Here is a 17,175-nt window from a genome sequence, read left to right as displayed (position 1 = left end):
TCAATCAAACACATAATGGTATTCATTTGGCGACTATAATGTGGATCATTTGGAAATTAGATGCGATCATTGCTTTCAGCATGAAATCAACTCATTAGAACAAATAATATCAATCATTACAAATTTCCCTCACTATAAAAAGAAATCTCAAAACAGAACAAAGGTGATGCAAGAAAGATGGACACCGCCTATGCAAGATTGGGTAAAAATAAACATAGATACATCATTCAGTAACATAAATGAAACTGCAGGTATCGGAATAGTTATACATAACCATGAATCGGAATACATAGAAGCTCACGTAACCAATTATTTTGAACATATTTAAATTTCCGGGTCATAAAACAATGTATTGTAATCGTAACCAATTATTTTGAACATACGTTTAAAATCGACCCTTTAATATTCTAACAAAAGTTCTGGAATTTCAAAGTTAAGAACTTCTGGAACTTTAAAGTTCTACAAAACTAGAAGATACTAAAAATAATCTGCAAAACTCTGTCAAAACTATAACTTCTCAACATCAACATACTCGACCAACAAGAAACCAAGACAATCAAACCAAATATAGATATGTATTAATCCTATCATAGACGAGATGCATTTAACTTCCCAAATTAAAAATCTGGAGGAGACCCGGAACGGACCTTCTGCTTAGGATGCCGAGCCCCACTCCTGGACCCAATACGTTAACGTAGATACATTACTAGTTATGTCGTCAATAGAATCACTCTGCAATGCTATAACAATTTCCTCTTGGTAACCTTCTCTTGCCTCTTCTAACAACACTTGAAAAATTTCACATTGGATGTTGTTAGTGAGTTTTGATCCGGAATAACCTCTGCAGGATAAACATAGTCTAGTATAATTTCTAGCGAAAAAAGTGAACCTATATATTGACATAAATGATAATGAAATTCAAAGTTCCCGATAACCTGTTACTCAAGCGATCATATAGAATGGTATTATCAGTTTGAAGGACTACAACTCGATCGAACCATCTTTCAGGAAAGAAATCACAACCATGATAGTCTACGATGTTTCCACCTTCTTCCATTATATCCTCAAGCTCATCACATACCTGCAATTTAGTAATCCGAATTTCAACTTGTTTGGTTTTAAATGTCACTAAAATGCTGGGAATGTCAATAACATCAACCGAGTCTAATCCACATGTTGATAAATAATATAAAAGGAAATGATCCAAGACTTTCATAATGCTTACTTATCAAGGTTGTTAGGTTTATAGACATCATTTAATTTAATATTGAATACACCTTCAAGAACGGCGTTATTTTTAATGCAAAGTTTCATATCTAACTAAAGATTTATTTATGAAAGTCCTAAAACCTGCTTGGATGGGCATCACCACACTCAAAGTCTAAACTAGTAAAGCACTAAAGGCCATTAGCACAACCTCCAACTTCGGTATCGACTTGGCTGATCATGCTGGAGTCGAGCTGAGTCTTCACTCGAGATAAAACTCATTTAATGTGTACATGTTATGTATAATGAAAGCTTCCTCACACCTTTTCTGTCTCTAAATATCTTAACCGAAATGAAAAAACAAGAAGTGAACTCGAGAGAGTTCACCGAACTCAACATGGGTTAGCCAAAGCTGAGCCTGAGCGAAGTTCCAAGTAAATCTAAAGTTACCTAGGAGTCTCGTTACACATTTCACGTCTTTCTTCACAGTTAATTATCGTAGGGCAGCAGTATTCAGATCCTCTTGTAACATATTGTAATCCTATTCCGACTCTTAACTCACGCTTAGATCAATGCAAAAATATATCTTTTAGTGAAAGACTCTTTACCAAATAGATCAAACTTAAACTACAATTTCACCCACTTATCCACACTTTTCTTTGCTTTCTATTAATCCAAAATTTGATGACTGCACTCAACTAGTTAATAGTGAAACAAAAACCCTAGCTACTGACACTATCACAAAATATTAAATTGAAGGGGGAATTTGATTAACCCTTTACTCACAATCATAACTATAACAACACATTGAACACAATTAGTTTAAACGATTAAATTAGTAGTTGTTTTAATTCTAGGGTTTCATGAACGATAGGAGCAATAACAACACTAAGTAAGGAGAAGAAACTAGAAGAGGTAAATTTAGGGTAAGAGGTTAAAGGACAGATTACCAAGTCTTCGTTGATAATATGGCAATCAAGGTCATCGTCCCAACCATCGTGCAAGTTCTTCTCCTTGACGAGTTCTCCGATGTTGATGTGGCGGAGCCCCGTCACTTCACTGAGCTGAGAGGAAGTGGTGGTCTTCCCTGTACCTGGTGTTCCGGTCACTAAAATGTTGGGTTTCTTCCTGCCACCGCCGCCGCTGCTATTCTGCGCCATGATTTCACACTCTTCTAACCTCTGAACCTAAGAAATACGAGTAAGTGGAAGTGGACAAACAAAAGAAGGGGCCTAGAGAAGAAGTCAAGGAAGTTGACTATTTGAGGGATTTTTTTTGGGACTTCTTTTTTGGTCTCCTATTTTTCATTAATTAACAAATAATTTTTTCTTTTAAACGGTCAGTTAACTTTATCCCTTGATATTTTTCTTCAAAAAAATTATCCTTTCTCTAAATATTCGTAATTTCATCGCTCGTTCCCTTTTCCTTGATGTCGGAGAAGTTGTCACCGACGACCGGATAATCGTCCACGACTTTCATGAAATCCTTGGTAAAGAAACAAATCAAAACAGAAGAACATCAAAACAGAATAACAGAGTACTAACAAATTAACGGATTCTATTAGGTTCTTCTTTAGTCATCTTTATCTATGATTATTATTACCCACTATTAAATTTCTTACTTGAAGTTAAGTAGCAACAGCTAAAGATTGATTGCTTAAATTGTATTCAACATCTATACTACTTTCCTCGTCGTCATAGCAAATCAACTCCAGTCAAGGAACAAAATAACCGCCTGTACCAAAACTGCCCCTTTCTTTGATCCTTTTGTGATATTGACCATTTATAACCAACTTAACAATAATTAAGTCTTAACCTAATTGATAGCAGTATAAATTCATTCTTCTTGCATAACCCTACCACTAAGAGCTTATGAACCAATCTGTTGCATGAGAGTATGAAATTACAATGAGGAAACTCTATAAATTTTATTCTACGAATATCAATATTGCTTTAGCAAAGTAACTTAACCATCAAAATAAGCCCCATAGATTCGGATAGAGAGCTTGAGATGAACCGTAACAGAAACCCTCTAAAGAGTAAAGGAAAACAACTGAAATTATCACAAACACACATATCAACAAATAGAGTTCAGATTAACATGCAAGTAGTGACTGAATAGACTTGAACACTAATTCGTTTGGATCTATATATTTTTTTTAAAATTATATGGTAGGAAATATGCCAATAATGACATAAATAACATTTGAACCCTATAGACAAAAAATTCAGCATAAACGTAGAGGAAAAGAGACGGCAAAATCCAACAAACAATACAAATGACAACAGTTACCTGCGAAAGTTGCAATGAAGGACGAAGTCACGCCAAACGTTAGCAGACAAAGGAACTTACCAAACTGTAGAGAGAAATAGGCAAAAAAAAAATTAGCAAAGGATATATAAAGAGAAATGACAAAATTAGAGTTTGTGATATTACGCGTTATCATAATAATTTACTTCAATGTTAACCTAAACCTATCAATTTTACTTTGTGCCAAACATTCTACAAAGTTATCAAAACTAACACATCAAGTTAACCTAAACCTAGCAAATTTACTTTGTTAAACATTCTCTAAAACTAACATAGCAAGTTACCTAAAAGTTTACTTTTTGTTAACCGAAAAGTTAACCTTAAAGCTTCAATGTTAACCTAACCTAAACCCAAACTATTATCAAGTATCATTAAAACTACATTGCAAGTTAACCTAAACAGCAAATTTAATCTCAATTTAACATAACAAACAATTTTTAAAAAGAAGCACCTGAACTGCTCCCCTTAAAACCCTACATCCAGATCCCGGGACTTGAAACCTGAGAGAGAGTGTGTGAGAGAGAGTGTGAGAGATACCTGCAAGTGGAGAGATTGATGTGAGATGAGAAGATGAGAGAAAGCAGAAGATGGGCAGGAAGCCCTAATCAATTTTTCATGTGAGAGTGCGTGTGTGCGAGAGAGGTGAACAAAGAGAAAGAGGTTATATATGGTTATTGTTTACAACAAAATTGTTTACATAAACAACCATTTATACAGACAAATGGAAGAAAATGAAGTAGAAAAAAACATGGAAGATGTTATAAATCTTGATCTCTTTTGATGCCCTAAACCAAAACTGTACATCGAGAGAGAAAAAAAAGTTCTATCTGAGAGTGTGTGTGTGTGTGTGTGTGTGTGTGTGTGTGAGGGAGGCGAGTAGGGCTTCCAAAAAGTTAGTGTTGCAGGTTGGTGCGATATATTTAGAACTTCGATTCATTGTGATTCAGTAAGAGGCGAACATCGAGGAGAAACTATATGAAACTAAATTCAGATTCTAGCAAAACCTAAATAATAAGAAAGAGTTCGAAACTAAATAAAAACCCTTAATAATAGCAAAACCTAAATAATAAGAAAGAGGCGATCATCTATATGAATTAAATTCTAGCAAAACTATATGAATCAGATTTTAGCAAAAAACCTAAATAATAAGATGAATGTTCTAAGTTATTACCCTAAAATAGAAATAGCAAATCACCATCAACCAAAACAGATTTTAGCAAAACCTAAATAATAAGGTGAAAGTTCTAAGTTATTGCCCTAAAATAGAAATAGCAAATCACTACCAAAGTTCAACTTACAAAATCAAAACCCTAGATAGAGATTGTGAAAGTTATAGAGAGAGAGAGAGAGAGAGAAAAAGAAAGAGAAAGGGATACCTTTTTGAAAGGGTAAGACAGAGAGCTAGAGAGAGACTGCTGCGAGGATGATGAGAAAGGGAGAGGCAGACGTGAAGAGGGGTCGACAGAAAGCTAGAGAGAGAGAGAACTTGGGCGGGAAGGAGTGTTGTAGGGGTGGGAATCGGGGTGGGAATCGGGCCGGGCTCGGGCACCCGTGGGTATTTCTAGTCCGGGCTCGGGCGTTTCGGGTACCATATATCAATGCCCAAATGACTTATCGGGCGGGCTCGGGCTCGGGCCGGGCAAAACCAAAACTTTGTTGCACAAAGCCCGCCATGGGTACTAGCCCATGACGGGCATAACGGGCTTCGAGCGGGCCGGGTATCGGGTAAATCATCTTCAAATATTATTTTTCTGTAAATAACAGAAATCACCAACCGTAACCCTGAAAGATAACTTCATCTCATGAATGACATGGAAGATCAAGCTTTACATACATTAACATCAAAATAAAAAGAGAAAGATACAGATCTACACAAATTAAAAAACAGAAATCACTCCCTAACCCGAAAAAGATTGTTAACTTCATCTCATGGAAGATCTCAAGCTTTATACATTAACATCAACATAAAAAAAAAAAGATACAGATCTACAAAAATTAAAAAAATAGAAATCACTAACTATAACACTAAAATTGTTAACTTCATCTCAAGAAAGATTTCAAGCTTCACATACATTAACATCAAAATAAAAAGAAAAAGATACAGATCTACACAAATTAAAAAACATAACTACCTAACCCTGAAAAGATTGTTAACTTCATCTCAAGGAAGATTTCAAGCTTTACAGATTTGGATTCTTCTTGAGTTGTCTTCTACACTCTTTTATTACTTTTTCTTGTAGATCTTCAATGCTGCTAATCTTCATGTGTTCTCTGTTTTGGTTTTTCTCTCTCTCTCTCTCTCGCTCTCACGTCTTCCTCTCTAACTTCTTGGACGGCCGTAGTAAAGATTAGGCTAAAATAGTTGTGACCATTATATAGGGAACCCTAAAACTAACCCCTCAGATCTAACGGCTAGTTTCTCATATTATGATCTAACGTTCCAAATTAACCGGGTTATATGAGCGGGCTTTATACTCGGGCTTTATGCTCGGGTAGGGCTTTTTTAAGGGGAGCCCAAGCCCGCCCACCAAAATCAAACGGGCTGGGCGGGTATTGCCCGTCTCGGGCTTCGGGCTGTTCGTTTCTTTTTCGAACTCGGGCGTTCCGGATCGGGTTTCGGGCTCTCGGGCTAAATTCCCACCCTTAGAGTGTTGTGTTTGATTTGAGGGACTGGCTATGTGGAAAAGGTTTTCTTTTCAAAGGAAACTGTATCTTTGCAAAAGATGCTTTTTTTTCTTTCCCTCTTAATCTACACCCTTCATTGGTTTGCACCACAAATCTGAACCTTCAAATCCTGAGAGATTAAATCTGGTCCATTAGAGATAAACTTGTCTAGATAAATCCTGACCATTGGGAGGAGGGGGAAAGATACCCTTCTCCCTTATTATATAGATTCCTTCCATGTCCCAGTCGTTTTTCGCGGGATTTTAATATGTGAGGCGGCACAAAAATTTCAAACGGTTTAATGTACCTTGATTTTAGGATAAATTTAGGAAAAAACAAATAGATTCTCAAGAAATTTTCTCTATCTTTTATAATCTGTTTAGAAACAAAATCCAAACTTTTCCAAATCAATTTTCTCTCTCTTCTTTACAGATTTAATATGGAGATTTATTAGCCAATAAAATTGGAAATTTATTAGAAAAATATTATCCGAATCAATCAGAAACCAAAATCCTAACCAAAACCAAAACGACATCACCACGGATATTTCCAAATCAATTTTCTCTCTCTTCTTTACAGATTTGAAAATTAAATCAATTTTCTCTATCTTACTATGTAATTTTTTTTTCTATTCAAAACAATTTTCTCTCACTTAACTTTCAGGTTTGGAAATAGTATATAATCTAGGATCAATTTAGCGTGATTTGGGGGTTAATATACAAAATATATATATATATATCACTTTCTCTCACTTAACTTTCAGTTTTGGAAATAGTATATTTTTCTGGGAACATTAAAGCAGCATTTATTTTCGTTTTCACTCATACATAAATACACATCGAATACAAATTATGAAACAAATACGTAAAGGGTGCTTCTAAAGGCACCGGGCCAAAAAGCTGTTAGCATCCACCTTTGTTGGCACCAAGCCCAACTGCTCTTTTTTCTATTAGCACCAACCAACTATGTAGGCACCGGTCCTTTATCTGTTAACCCTAACCCTATCCATTACCTTCTTCAAAACTAATTCTTTTTCCTCTCTCTCTCTCTCTAAAAAATAGACTTCCTCTCTACTCTCTCAATAACAGACCTCTGACTACATGATACCTCTAGTTCTTAACTTGGAAGCTTTGTTCTTAACAAATCATAATCGACAAAATATCTTGATCGAGGTAAACGAAGTTATTGTGAGGGTAATAACAATGGTCGCTTTCTTGTTACAATTCCGACTTCTTCAACTAACATGGTCGACAAGATCAAGTGACGAAAATAAAAAAGGATTATGGGTCTCTGACAAAAATTCTCTCTGTATTTCATTGTCGTTGATCATCTATCAGGGTTTAATGTTGCGAATCGATACTCAATAGTTTTGTATTATCAGCTAAGATGCATAAGCAGAGATGAATAAGAAAGTAGATATGAAGAAAAAAGAAGATGAGATTGCTAAGATGCAGGAGAAATATGGAGTTTCTACTAAAGATAAGTGATGTGTTTCTTTTCCTAAGTAACTTATTAGGGCTTAAAAAGAATCTAGGGTTTTCAAATCCCCTTTAAAAATTTGATTAAAAAGTTAGGGTTTCCATGAACTGATGTACTTCGTGTTTTGTTGAACGAGTTATATGACATGGATTATGTGTAAAATCATGGTTTCTTGGTTACATTGTTTATAGTGGTTGGGTTTACTTCTAAAAAATAAAAATAAGTTCCCTCGAAAAATTGAGATTCATTTTGTTTTGGAAGAAGAAGATTAAAGAAACAAATAAAGGTGAACATCACCCACATTAAAAACAGGTGCTTATAGAGAACTCGGGGTCAACAACCACTGACCCGAGTCAATAAAATTTTCGGATGCTAACAACCTTTTGATCTGGTGCCTTTAGAAGCACCCATACGTAAATTATGTATTATTTATGACGAGGAAACCATCGTTAGTCAAGTATACAACGTAATTTATTAAATGTATTTGAATCTTGTTCAGTAAATTACACATAATTTCTTTTACATTACACATAAATTTTTTAAATTACACATCGTTTACATTCTATGACAAAAAAATCGTTTACACTATATTGTCGAAGAGCATATCCAAATGCTTTTGCACCACTAGGAAATAAATGACCAACTTCAGTAGGAAATTCCATAAGTAACAGCAAAACAACAAAAAGAAAACATATACATTTGTCAACAAAACATATAATTTACTAGAAACGACATGTATAATGGAATAAATTATGCATACTGTTTGTTAAACTTCATAATGTGTTAGGAGACAAACATAACTTTAGTTTGAATCACAAGGCCACGGTTATGTGAAAAAATATGTATAATGTGCAATAAATTACATATAATTTTTGGAACATTTATTGTACTAACTGTTTTGGGGAAAAAGTACGCGTAATGTTGAATAAATTATATATAATTTATGCAGATTTATAAGATGTTTTTGATATTATTTATAAAGTATGTATAATTTGTAACAAAATACATATATTTTACATTCTGTTATAAAACCATCGTACAAAAGATGTTTGCGTTATGTATGTGTTATGTTCAGTAAACATCACGTAATGTCGTTTAAATTATATATCGTTTACATTCTGTTACAACCAAATCGTACTAGATCTACTCTGGATCAAAAATGATATGTAATTTAATGTAAACGATCCTCGTTTGCATTCAGTTATAACAAATCGTACGAGATCTTCTCTGCATCAAAAATTGTACGGACCTTGATGAAGATTTGAAAAAATGATCTAAAAATCAAAATTTGTAACCTAACACTACTAAAAAGTAACAAAATACATAGATACAAACACTTCTTAATCGCATTATCTTCAGTAAAGACGGATTTAACATTAACATCATTAAATCGGTTATGAATCTTAGAGAGAGAAAATAGTGAATAATGATGAAGATTTGATTAGATGATACAGAGAGAAATTCGATTATAATGAAATTCATGAACAAAGTTAAAGATGAAGATGAAAAACATTAAACAGAAAAGAAGAAAACAAAATCTTTAACATTACCAGAAAAGCAACATTAAATCTGATTCAGAATCTGTTTCAATGGAACGAAAAATGACTTCTGTAATGTGTTTTACCTGATAAACGATGAAGAAGATGATTTCAGCTGCTCTAATGAAGAAGTAACAAGATTTCTGAGATTAATGGATGATTATCAAACGGTTCTGATTTAGAGAGAGTGAAAATAAGCAGGTTTCGGTTACTGAAGATAATGAAGATCACGGTTACTTTGTTTAGAAACGTGATTGGAGAGAGAAAGGTGGGAGATAAAAATGAAAAAAGATATTTTGGATTTTAGAATGTAAATCAGATTTTATATATAAAGAAGGTTAATATAGGTATTATAAATTAATATGTATTCTAGGGATTTGTGTTTTCTCTCTAGATGACACCAAATGGACTAGATATCCATTTATATAATTTTTTTGGTTTTGAAACCCTTTATAGGATTAGAGAGGACTAAATGTCTTATTAGGGCCCGTTTTTTGGGCTATAAGCCCAAAAAATTCTAAAATGAATTAGTTCGGTAGTTTAAAATTTGTAACGAGAAATAAAAGAAATTGTTAGTAAAAATATAGTAACAAAATAGTAATGTCACAAAATATTTGTGAGATCTACTAAATCAAATTTGCAAGAAAATTAAGTGGGCACTAAAACTTTATAGCAACAAATTTATTTTGTTGATGGAACTACTTTTTGAGACAATTTTTTGCTGTGAATGTAATAATTTTAGGCAAAATATTTTATCGCGGAAAATTTCTTTAGAGACAAAAACTTTGTCACCTAAAATATTTTACGAGACAAAAAATTTGTTGTTTTTTTTTTGAAACCAAGCGAAACAAATTTCATTCATAAGCGATTAAATCGCATTGTTACATAGATGATCATAATTATTTCCCTCCTCTGAAAACTTCATGAGAGTTACATACCTTTAAATGCAAAGTGCCTCATGAAGAGAAAGAAATGAGACTAGACACGACTCGATAAAATGACCCTAAAGGTCGAAAGATAAAAGGATCCTCAAGATCAGGGATGAAAGGACCCTAAAGGTCAACAAAATACAAATAATAAAGAAAATACTAACTTACATTCCTCTCGACTGCCATTGTTGTGGTAGATTAATCATCCTTGGTAAAGCCGCATATCATAATACCACCAACATCAGAATTCTTCTGAAAAGATCAGTTAATCAATAATAACAAAATCGTCCACATCGGAATCAATTACTGATCCTTGGAAATCACATAATCCTTGATAATCTGAATTTATTCTGTTTGGAATTTCCGAACCAGTCCTCATCATCAAACTACTAAAACTTTCAGATTCTAGAAATAACCTATCTTCAAAATGACCCTTTCATCAACAAGATCATGATTCGCTTTTTATTTCGATTTCTTTGATTTTCGACAACCACCACCTATCGGAACATTTCGAAGAACTCCACCTTTTGTCCAATAACGTAGTTTAGTGAGTGATTTGAAATGATGGTCTTAATAATAATCTTCTTTCACTTCCTCCAAAGATTTTACCACCAATGATCTAACCCCCGACGCAGTAAAACTGTAGAGATAGAAAGATAGAGAGGGAGTTAGAAGATTTCTTCCCTTTTTCTGCAGAGAAGAAACTCTGCAAAAAACTACAATATGGAAGATACGAGAGATTATTAATGGTGGGGAAACAAACTACAATGGAAAGGAAATAGTGTTCTGGCGAAGGGAGGACCCTTCGCCGGTGGAAAACTCCAGATCTAAAAACGGTAAGAGAGAGGACAAAATTTTTTTGTTGAAAACACTTTCACCAACAACACATTTTTGTCATTGAAAATATTTTTCATGACTAAATAATTTTTGTCAAGAAAGATATTTTCTGTAACAAACTTTTATTTGGTCTTTAAATACTTTTCCTGACGGTGCTATTACGACCAAGTGACATTTATTGATAAAATTTTTTTGCAACAAAAATATGCTTTTTAGTGAAACAAATTTTCGTTGCTAAACTAGTTTTTTCTTGTAGTGTAAATTTTCATTGAAATAGCTTACCTTTTGGAAGGAATGTTTTTTTAATATGTACTCTACATAACAAAATGTTGCTATAAATTCATTCAAAAAGGTAAACTATTTCACTGAAAATTTATAGAACATTTTGTTATGTACTACTGTACACAATTAAATGATTTTAACAATATATGCAAAAACTGTCAATGTTCTTAATCGAACTTAGTACAACTTAGTATAATTTAGTATAACAAAATCTATTTATCGTGAACAATTTACCGAGAAGAAAACTATATACAGAAAATTATGTACATGGAACAAGAAACTGTGTCTTGGAAAATATGTACAGGGAACCAGATTTGTAAAACATCATCAATCGTTCTTTGTAAACAAGGGAAGATATCAATTACCCTCATACTTCAAACTTCCATATGGACTCAACTAATTGTTCATAAACTTCAAACTTCCATTTGGTCAACGTATTGGTTGGTTTGTTCTTTTGCTTAATCGGTTGGTCTGTTCTTTTTTGTGCTTTACTGCTTCCTTTGGAGCCTTCCTCTTTCCCTTAGATCTACCCGGGAGTTTGTTTGTCTCTGAGGTGCTTCCTGAAAAGGATGAGCAGTTGGAAGACTAATTAAACCATTTAAGACCATTGTTATATGTATAGGGAAAAAAATCGTGTACAAGGTACCAAACCATGTAAAACCATGTTTCGTAAACAAAATCTTCACCGAGAACAAAAATTTGTATAGGAACTGAAATCATATTTAGTACATGTTGTAATGTTCTCCGAATAATGGGTGGACAGGAAAAAAATCAATACAAACTGCTAAACGAATCAGGTGCCGGAATGCCTAGTACATCCATTTATGTACTGTAAATTTATTTTTTAGGGGTGCACGATATTATGTAGTGTAACCGAAATATAATCTTAGTCATACTTAACCTTTTCTTCATAGGGTTTGTTCTCCCGACCCTTTGTTCTTTCATAGCCTCCGATTTAAATCCTCCTAGGGTTTGTTTACCATCTACATCATGGAAATGTGAGAAAATGTGAGAACCGAAACACATTCGTATGAAGGTAGCAAGAAAAATAGGTTGAAAAACAAAAGCCCTAAGGTCTTTGAAGAACAGAAACACAAACCCAGATCTCAATATTTCTTCCCCAAATCAACAAGACGAACAAGTCTGATTTCATCAATAATAAACTGTTACCAAATCTGTTGAAGAAATCAAATTCTTTCAAAATCAATAACCCCAGATCTGATTTCTTCACCATTAATACAAACATAGGTCTTTGATGAACAGAAGAGATGTATCTCAGATTTTTGTTTAATGTTAGCCTCTATTGTGTTTCCTCACCATTTGAATAACAGAAGAAAGACTTTGGGAGAAAAAGCAAAAATGAAAACTGGTAATAAAAGAGACATGAGTTTGAAATTAATGAGAGGGGATGGTTGAGTGTACGAGTGAGAGGAAAGTGGAACGGCAGCAGACTTTTTGAAGCTAGTTAAATATTTGGTGGGATTTTCGTCGATGACATTATCGTGATTTTTTGAAAAATCAATTCCCTTTTACGTCTTTTCGTCATAGTCCCCCACCCAAAATATATACTATAATAGTTTGAGCTAATTGTTTAAGCACACCAAATCATAGCTGTCTTCTCATCAAAAAAAAAAATCATAGCTGTCCTAGAAAAATAGAACCAACTATATAGAACAATTTTCTTTTTATTGAGAGAACTATATACAACAAATTTGGTACTTTTATTATTGTATTACATTCATAATTAGTTTGAAATTATTTTAAAAGCCTACATTATATCAGCTAAGAATGTCTTCTTTAGAATTCTTACTTGCTCAAACAACCTTTTTATTTGATATTGTATTCCAAGAGTCACTACAAATGCCATTGATAAATTTTTACTGATAACAGTTTTTGTTGTGCACAATATAGGACTTCACATAAAAATTTAATACCATTTCTTCACAATTTGTCACTTTCAAACTTTGAACAAGGTGAGACTTTACATAAAAGTTTTTGGGTTGTGAGAACCTAGGGTGTTTGATTTTTTTAAGCACTTGTAAGTGCTACCACTTACTAAGTGATTATCACTTAGTGATATCACTTGTAAGTGCTGTGGCGTTTGTTTTCCATTACTTCTAAGTGCTTGATTTTTGTTTTTATATTAATTTTAAATGTCATAAAAATGAGAAATTGTCTATTTTGACCTTAAAGTATTTACATATTAGTATTTCATACTAATTCATTGTGCTCCCGAGTTTAGGTACAAGAGAATTACGGTTTATGAATACTTTGTGTTGAAAATATTAACCTCAAATAATTAAAAAGTATGAAGGAGAAAGAACTTACGTTGCATCATGGAGTTTGGGTGGTTTCATGACTAATGAAGGAAGAGACGTGCAAAAATTTAAGAGAAAAGCTTAGGTGAAGGATGAGTGAGAAGGAAAAGAGTCATCGCTAAAGTCATAAAAAGATTTTTTTTTACTTATGAATTGTTTGAGATTTTCTTTTGAGTTATAATCATATTGGTAATTATTATATTCGGAGAAGGATAAAAATGTCTTTTTTAGCACTTAGAAAGTAAGTGCAAAAAAATAAGCTCCAAGTTGGAGCTTACTTTTTTGCACTTACTTTGACCCCACTTACAAGTGATATTCACTTATTAAGTGAAAAAACAAACGGCCTAAAATTGCCGGCCCACACTTATTAAGTGAAAATCACTTAATAAGTGCAAAAATCAAACACCCTCTTAGTTTTGAGTGTGATTTCAAAAAGACCAAGAGTGAAATTTTTTATCTTGGGTCCAAAATTTTGACCCAATAGGACATAAGATCCACTCGTCACTATGAATCTACCTTAAAGGTCTGTTCCATACATGTGAAAATCATCATTTTCTGATGAGAAAGAAAACAAACTCTCACATTAGAAAGTTAAATTAGGTGTTTGGTGAGTTGTAGGAAAACTCTAGAGTACTGCCTTAAAATTCATATAAATATTAAACTCGAACCTTTAGAAAAGTTAAGTCCCTTTTCCAAAAAGAACAAATTTGAATTTACCCAAATCTAAATTCCCCAATCCATTCTTCTTCCATTTGAAATAGAAATTAGGATAATCTCATTATTTATAGTCGATAAACTCACTTCAAATCTCACCACCCAAACTTTCTTCTTCCATCTTGAACACCCCCTCATAGGGTTAAGAAAAAACGTGTTGATCGAGAATCGTAGGGTGTCCGCTCGAGGCCGAGGACACCTGAGACCGCCTGAAATCAGATCGGGCCAAGTCTGGACCGACCGACTAGAATTGTTGGGTTGGACTCGATTTTGAAGCTCTGGTCGGCTGTCCAACCGAACCCGAGCCGATTTTGGCCCGATATAGAACCGAATTCTTAGAACTGTTAGATTAGGATATTATGAGTCGTTGGATTAAAAATTTTATCCCTAGGTATAAATATCTTTTCTCACGAAGAAAACTTCGTTAACCTGGATCTCTTTCTCTCTCATCTCCTAGCTTCCTCTCTCATCTTCAACTCGAAATTCCTCTCTAATCTCCTGGACTCCTCTATCTCGCATATCTCTCTCATCTCCTGGACTCCTTAATCTCTCATTTCTTTCTCAACTTCATGACTTGGGTTTTATCGCTAGGTTTACCAGGATGAAATAGACATGAAGAAGAAGAAGAACGAACAATAACGAAGAAGAACTAATAGATGACGAAGAAGAACAAATACATGACGAATAGATGATGAAGACATCTTTTTTTAAGATCTATCATCCTTCTTAAGATTTGTTTCATCTTGTTTCTTCTTAAGAATTTTCGCCCTGATATTTTGCCTAATTTTGGGTCTAAAATGTTGCCTTTTTTTGTCATAAATTTTGCCCTAAAAATTCAGGTGACCAATATATGGACAACCATGTCTTATATGAACAACAATTTTATGTGGACAAACGATAGAATTAGAAATCTTACATGGACAACTATTTTATAGGCGGACATTTCTCTAATATATCTCACTCATGTCCACCGAAAGTTAAAGTTTTTAATATAAGTCTTCTCCCTTTTCTTCTTCCATAAACCCTATGCAACGTCTTATTGTTCATGCTTCTTCTTCTTCATCATCGACTACTTAATTTTTAAATAGAGAAATTGTGAGAAAGATTTTTGAGAATGACAAGAACAAGAAAATTAAAACTTATATATATATATATTTAATCGATTTTCTCGTCCAATTCATTATAAAAATCTGTTAGTATTTAGAACCCTAGTACCCCAAACGATAGATTTGGTTTACACTAGGAAAGATCTGACTTTCCATGAGAAACCTTGGTAAATTTGGTTTACACAAGGGAAAATCTTGTGTTTCCATGAGAAATCTGCATTAACAGTAAGAGGATCTACACAATGAATAAGGTTATGTTCTTTGTGTGTAGAAAGTTGTTCTTGTTAAATGGGTATGAACTGTGAAAGGAAATTAATAGAAATAATATGGGTTTGATGAACACTGATCAAAACAAAGATCAAACAGATAGAAATTAATAGAGAAAAGGTGAAAGAGACATAAGGAAGGGATGAAAATGATCTTTGGTAACAATGAGTACATCAAAGTTTTTGGCGGAGCTCAAATTTGTTCTAGATAGACCAAGAGAAAGAGAGGGTTTTGTTGCAAATAAAGATAGGTTACTCAGAACTTTAATATTTAATATTTAATATTCAAGTCGGTTTCCCTATCCCCCAACTCCAATCTCACCATCAACCATCTTCTATTCGCTGATAATTGCATCATTTTCGGCCAAAATACTCTTAAAAATTTGTACAATCTCAAGCAAATCTTGAAAGAATTCAGCGTAGCCTCCGGTCAAATTATAACCTATGCTAAATCCAACATCTTCTTCTCCAAAAATGTGCACCCCAAATTCAAAAGGATGATCATTCGCAATCTCAAAGTTCATCAATCGACAATAGGCGATAAATACCTTGGCACTAATCTCTTCATTGACAGAAACAAAAATCAAGCTTTCAGATCCCTGGTAAATAAAATCAAATACAAACTCTCCAAGTGGCAAACTAATCTTCTCTCGAAAGCTGGTCACTCAATAGTTATTTCAACTATTGCAGCGGCCTTTTTCCGATACCAAATGCAATGCTTTGCCATCCCAAAAGGCATATGTCACAGTATTGAGTGTTGGGATTTAAACCCTTATACTAGTGTTTATAGCGGATAACGACATCTAATGTCTAACACTAGTATCCCCAAGATCATCATGCAAAACTAGTAATTAAACTAATGGAGATAGTAGATTACCTTAATCGCTTTTCCCTCGAACTAGTTGAATTGATTGAAGAAGACCAAGAGCTTCAAGTGTAGCTCCTCTACTTGGGACACGAGTAATCAACTTGATCTCCCACCTTGTTGTATAGCTAGCACACCAATGGTGGTTGGAAAGAAGAACACCTTCTTCTTTGACTAGATTGATAGTAATGGGAATTAGCTCACTTTCTCCCCTCTACTTGATGTGGTAGAGTAAGAAAGCTTAGAGAGAAATTCCACACCTTATTCTCTGCTCTAAAAGTGTTTATATAGAACCCTAATGAGAATCCACCTCCTTTTAGGTTTCCCAAAACACCCTTTAGAATAAGATTTAGGGAAATAGTCGAAAATAGCAACTATTGGTATTTTCTCAATTCCCTAAGGAGATGACGTCCAAACCCAGCCAAAATTGGCAGATTTAATGTTCATAACATAAGGAAACGTCCCTCCAAAATTCAGCCCCTAGAAGTGCCCGAATCGGCTAAGGCCCAAAAACCCTGTTTTTGGCCTTTTTGTACTATCTTTGCCTAATTCCTTTTTAGGCCTATGAGATATATTTATGGGACACTCCCATGATTATATCTCACTCCCACTAGTCATATCCTAGATCAATTTGTCACTCTTATGTGTAACCTGTTGTAGG

At 33.9% G+C, this 17,175-nt stretch overlaps 1 protein-coding gene across 12 annotated transcripts; it reads right to left on the bottom strand.

The window, feature by feature from the left end:
- Window positions 1-329: 329 nt before the first annotated feature.
- Window positions 330-5,073, bottom strand: LOC147557585 (adenylate kinase isoenzyme 6 homolog). 12 transcript variants are annotated; one of them, XM_086658397.1, is made up of 6 exons: window positions 4,893-5,073; window positions 3,898-4,053; window positions 3,499-3,661; window positions 2,157-2,387; window positions 936-1,081; window positions 330-841 (listed from the first exon to the last, which is right to left on the bottom strand). In XM_086658397.1, exons 4-6 carry the CDS (start codon window positions 2,364-2,366, stop codon window positions 655-657), a joined length of 543 nt encoding a protein of 180 aa, XP_086514523.1. In that variant the 5' UTR covers window positions 2,367-2,387; window positions 3,499-3,661; window positions 3,898-4,053; window positions 4,893-5,073; the 3' UTR covers window positions 330-654. The 12 variants fall into 12 exon arrangements, with proteins under 12 accessions (XP_086514523.1, XP_086514524.1, XP_086514521.1 ...); XM_086658398.1 differs by having other exon boundaries at window positions 3,499-3,725; window positions 3,949-4,053; XM_086658395.1 differs by having other exon boundaries at window positions 2,157-2,691; window positions 3,499-3,562; window positions 3,968-4,053.
- Between the last annotated feature and the right edge of the window lie 12,102 nt (window positions 5,074-17,175).

Source organism: Eschscholzia californica, unplaced genomic scaffold (assembly GCF_041429995.1).
Source record: "Eschscholzia californica isolate CP2 unplaced genomic scaffold, dmEscCali1.0.p SCAF_2, whole genome shotgun sequence".
NCBI classification, from domain to species: Eukaryota; Viridiplantae; Streptophyta; class Magnoliopsida; order Ranunculales; family Papaveraceae; genus Eschscholzia; species Eschscholzia californica.
This window is presented reverse-complemented; position numbering and strand designations above follow the sequence as displayed.

Excerpts from the sequence above, each read along its gene's own strand:
- LOC147557585 (XM_086658397.1), bottom strand. The coding sequence starts at position 2,366 with ATGGCGCAGAATAGCAGCGGCGGCGGTGGCAGGAAGAAACCCAACATT. Across the intron at positions 1,082-2,156 it reads ATATTATCAACGAAGACTTG|GTATGTGATGAGCTTGAGGA; the intron begins GTAATCTGTCCT and ends ACTAAATTGCAG. Across the intron at positions 842-935 it reads TATGATCGCTTGAGTAACAG|AGGTTATTCCGGATCAAAAC; the intron begins GTTATCGGGAAC and ends TTTATCCTGCAG.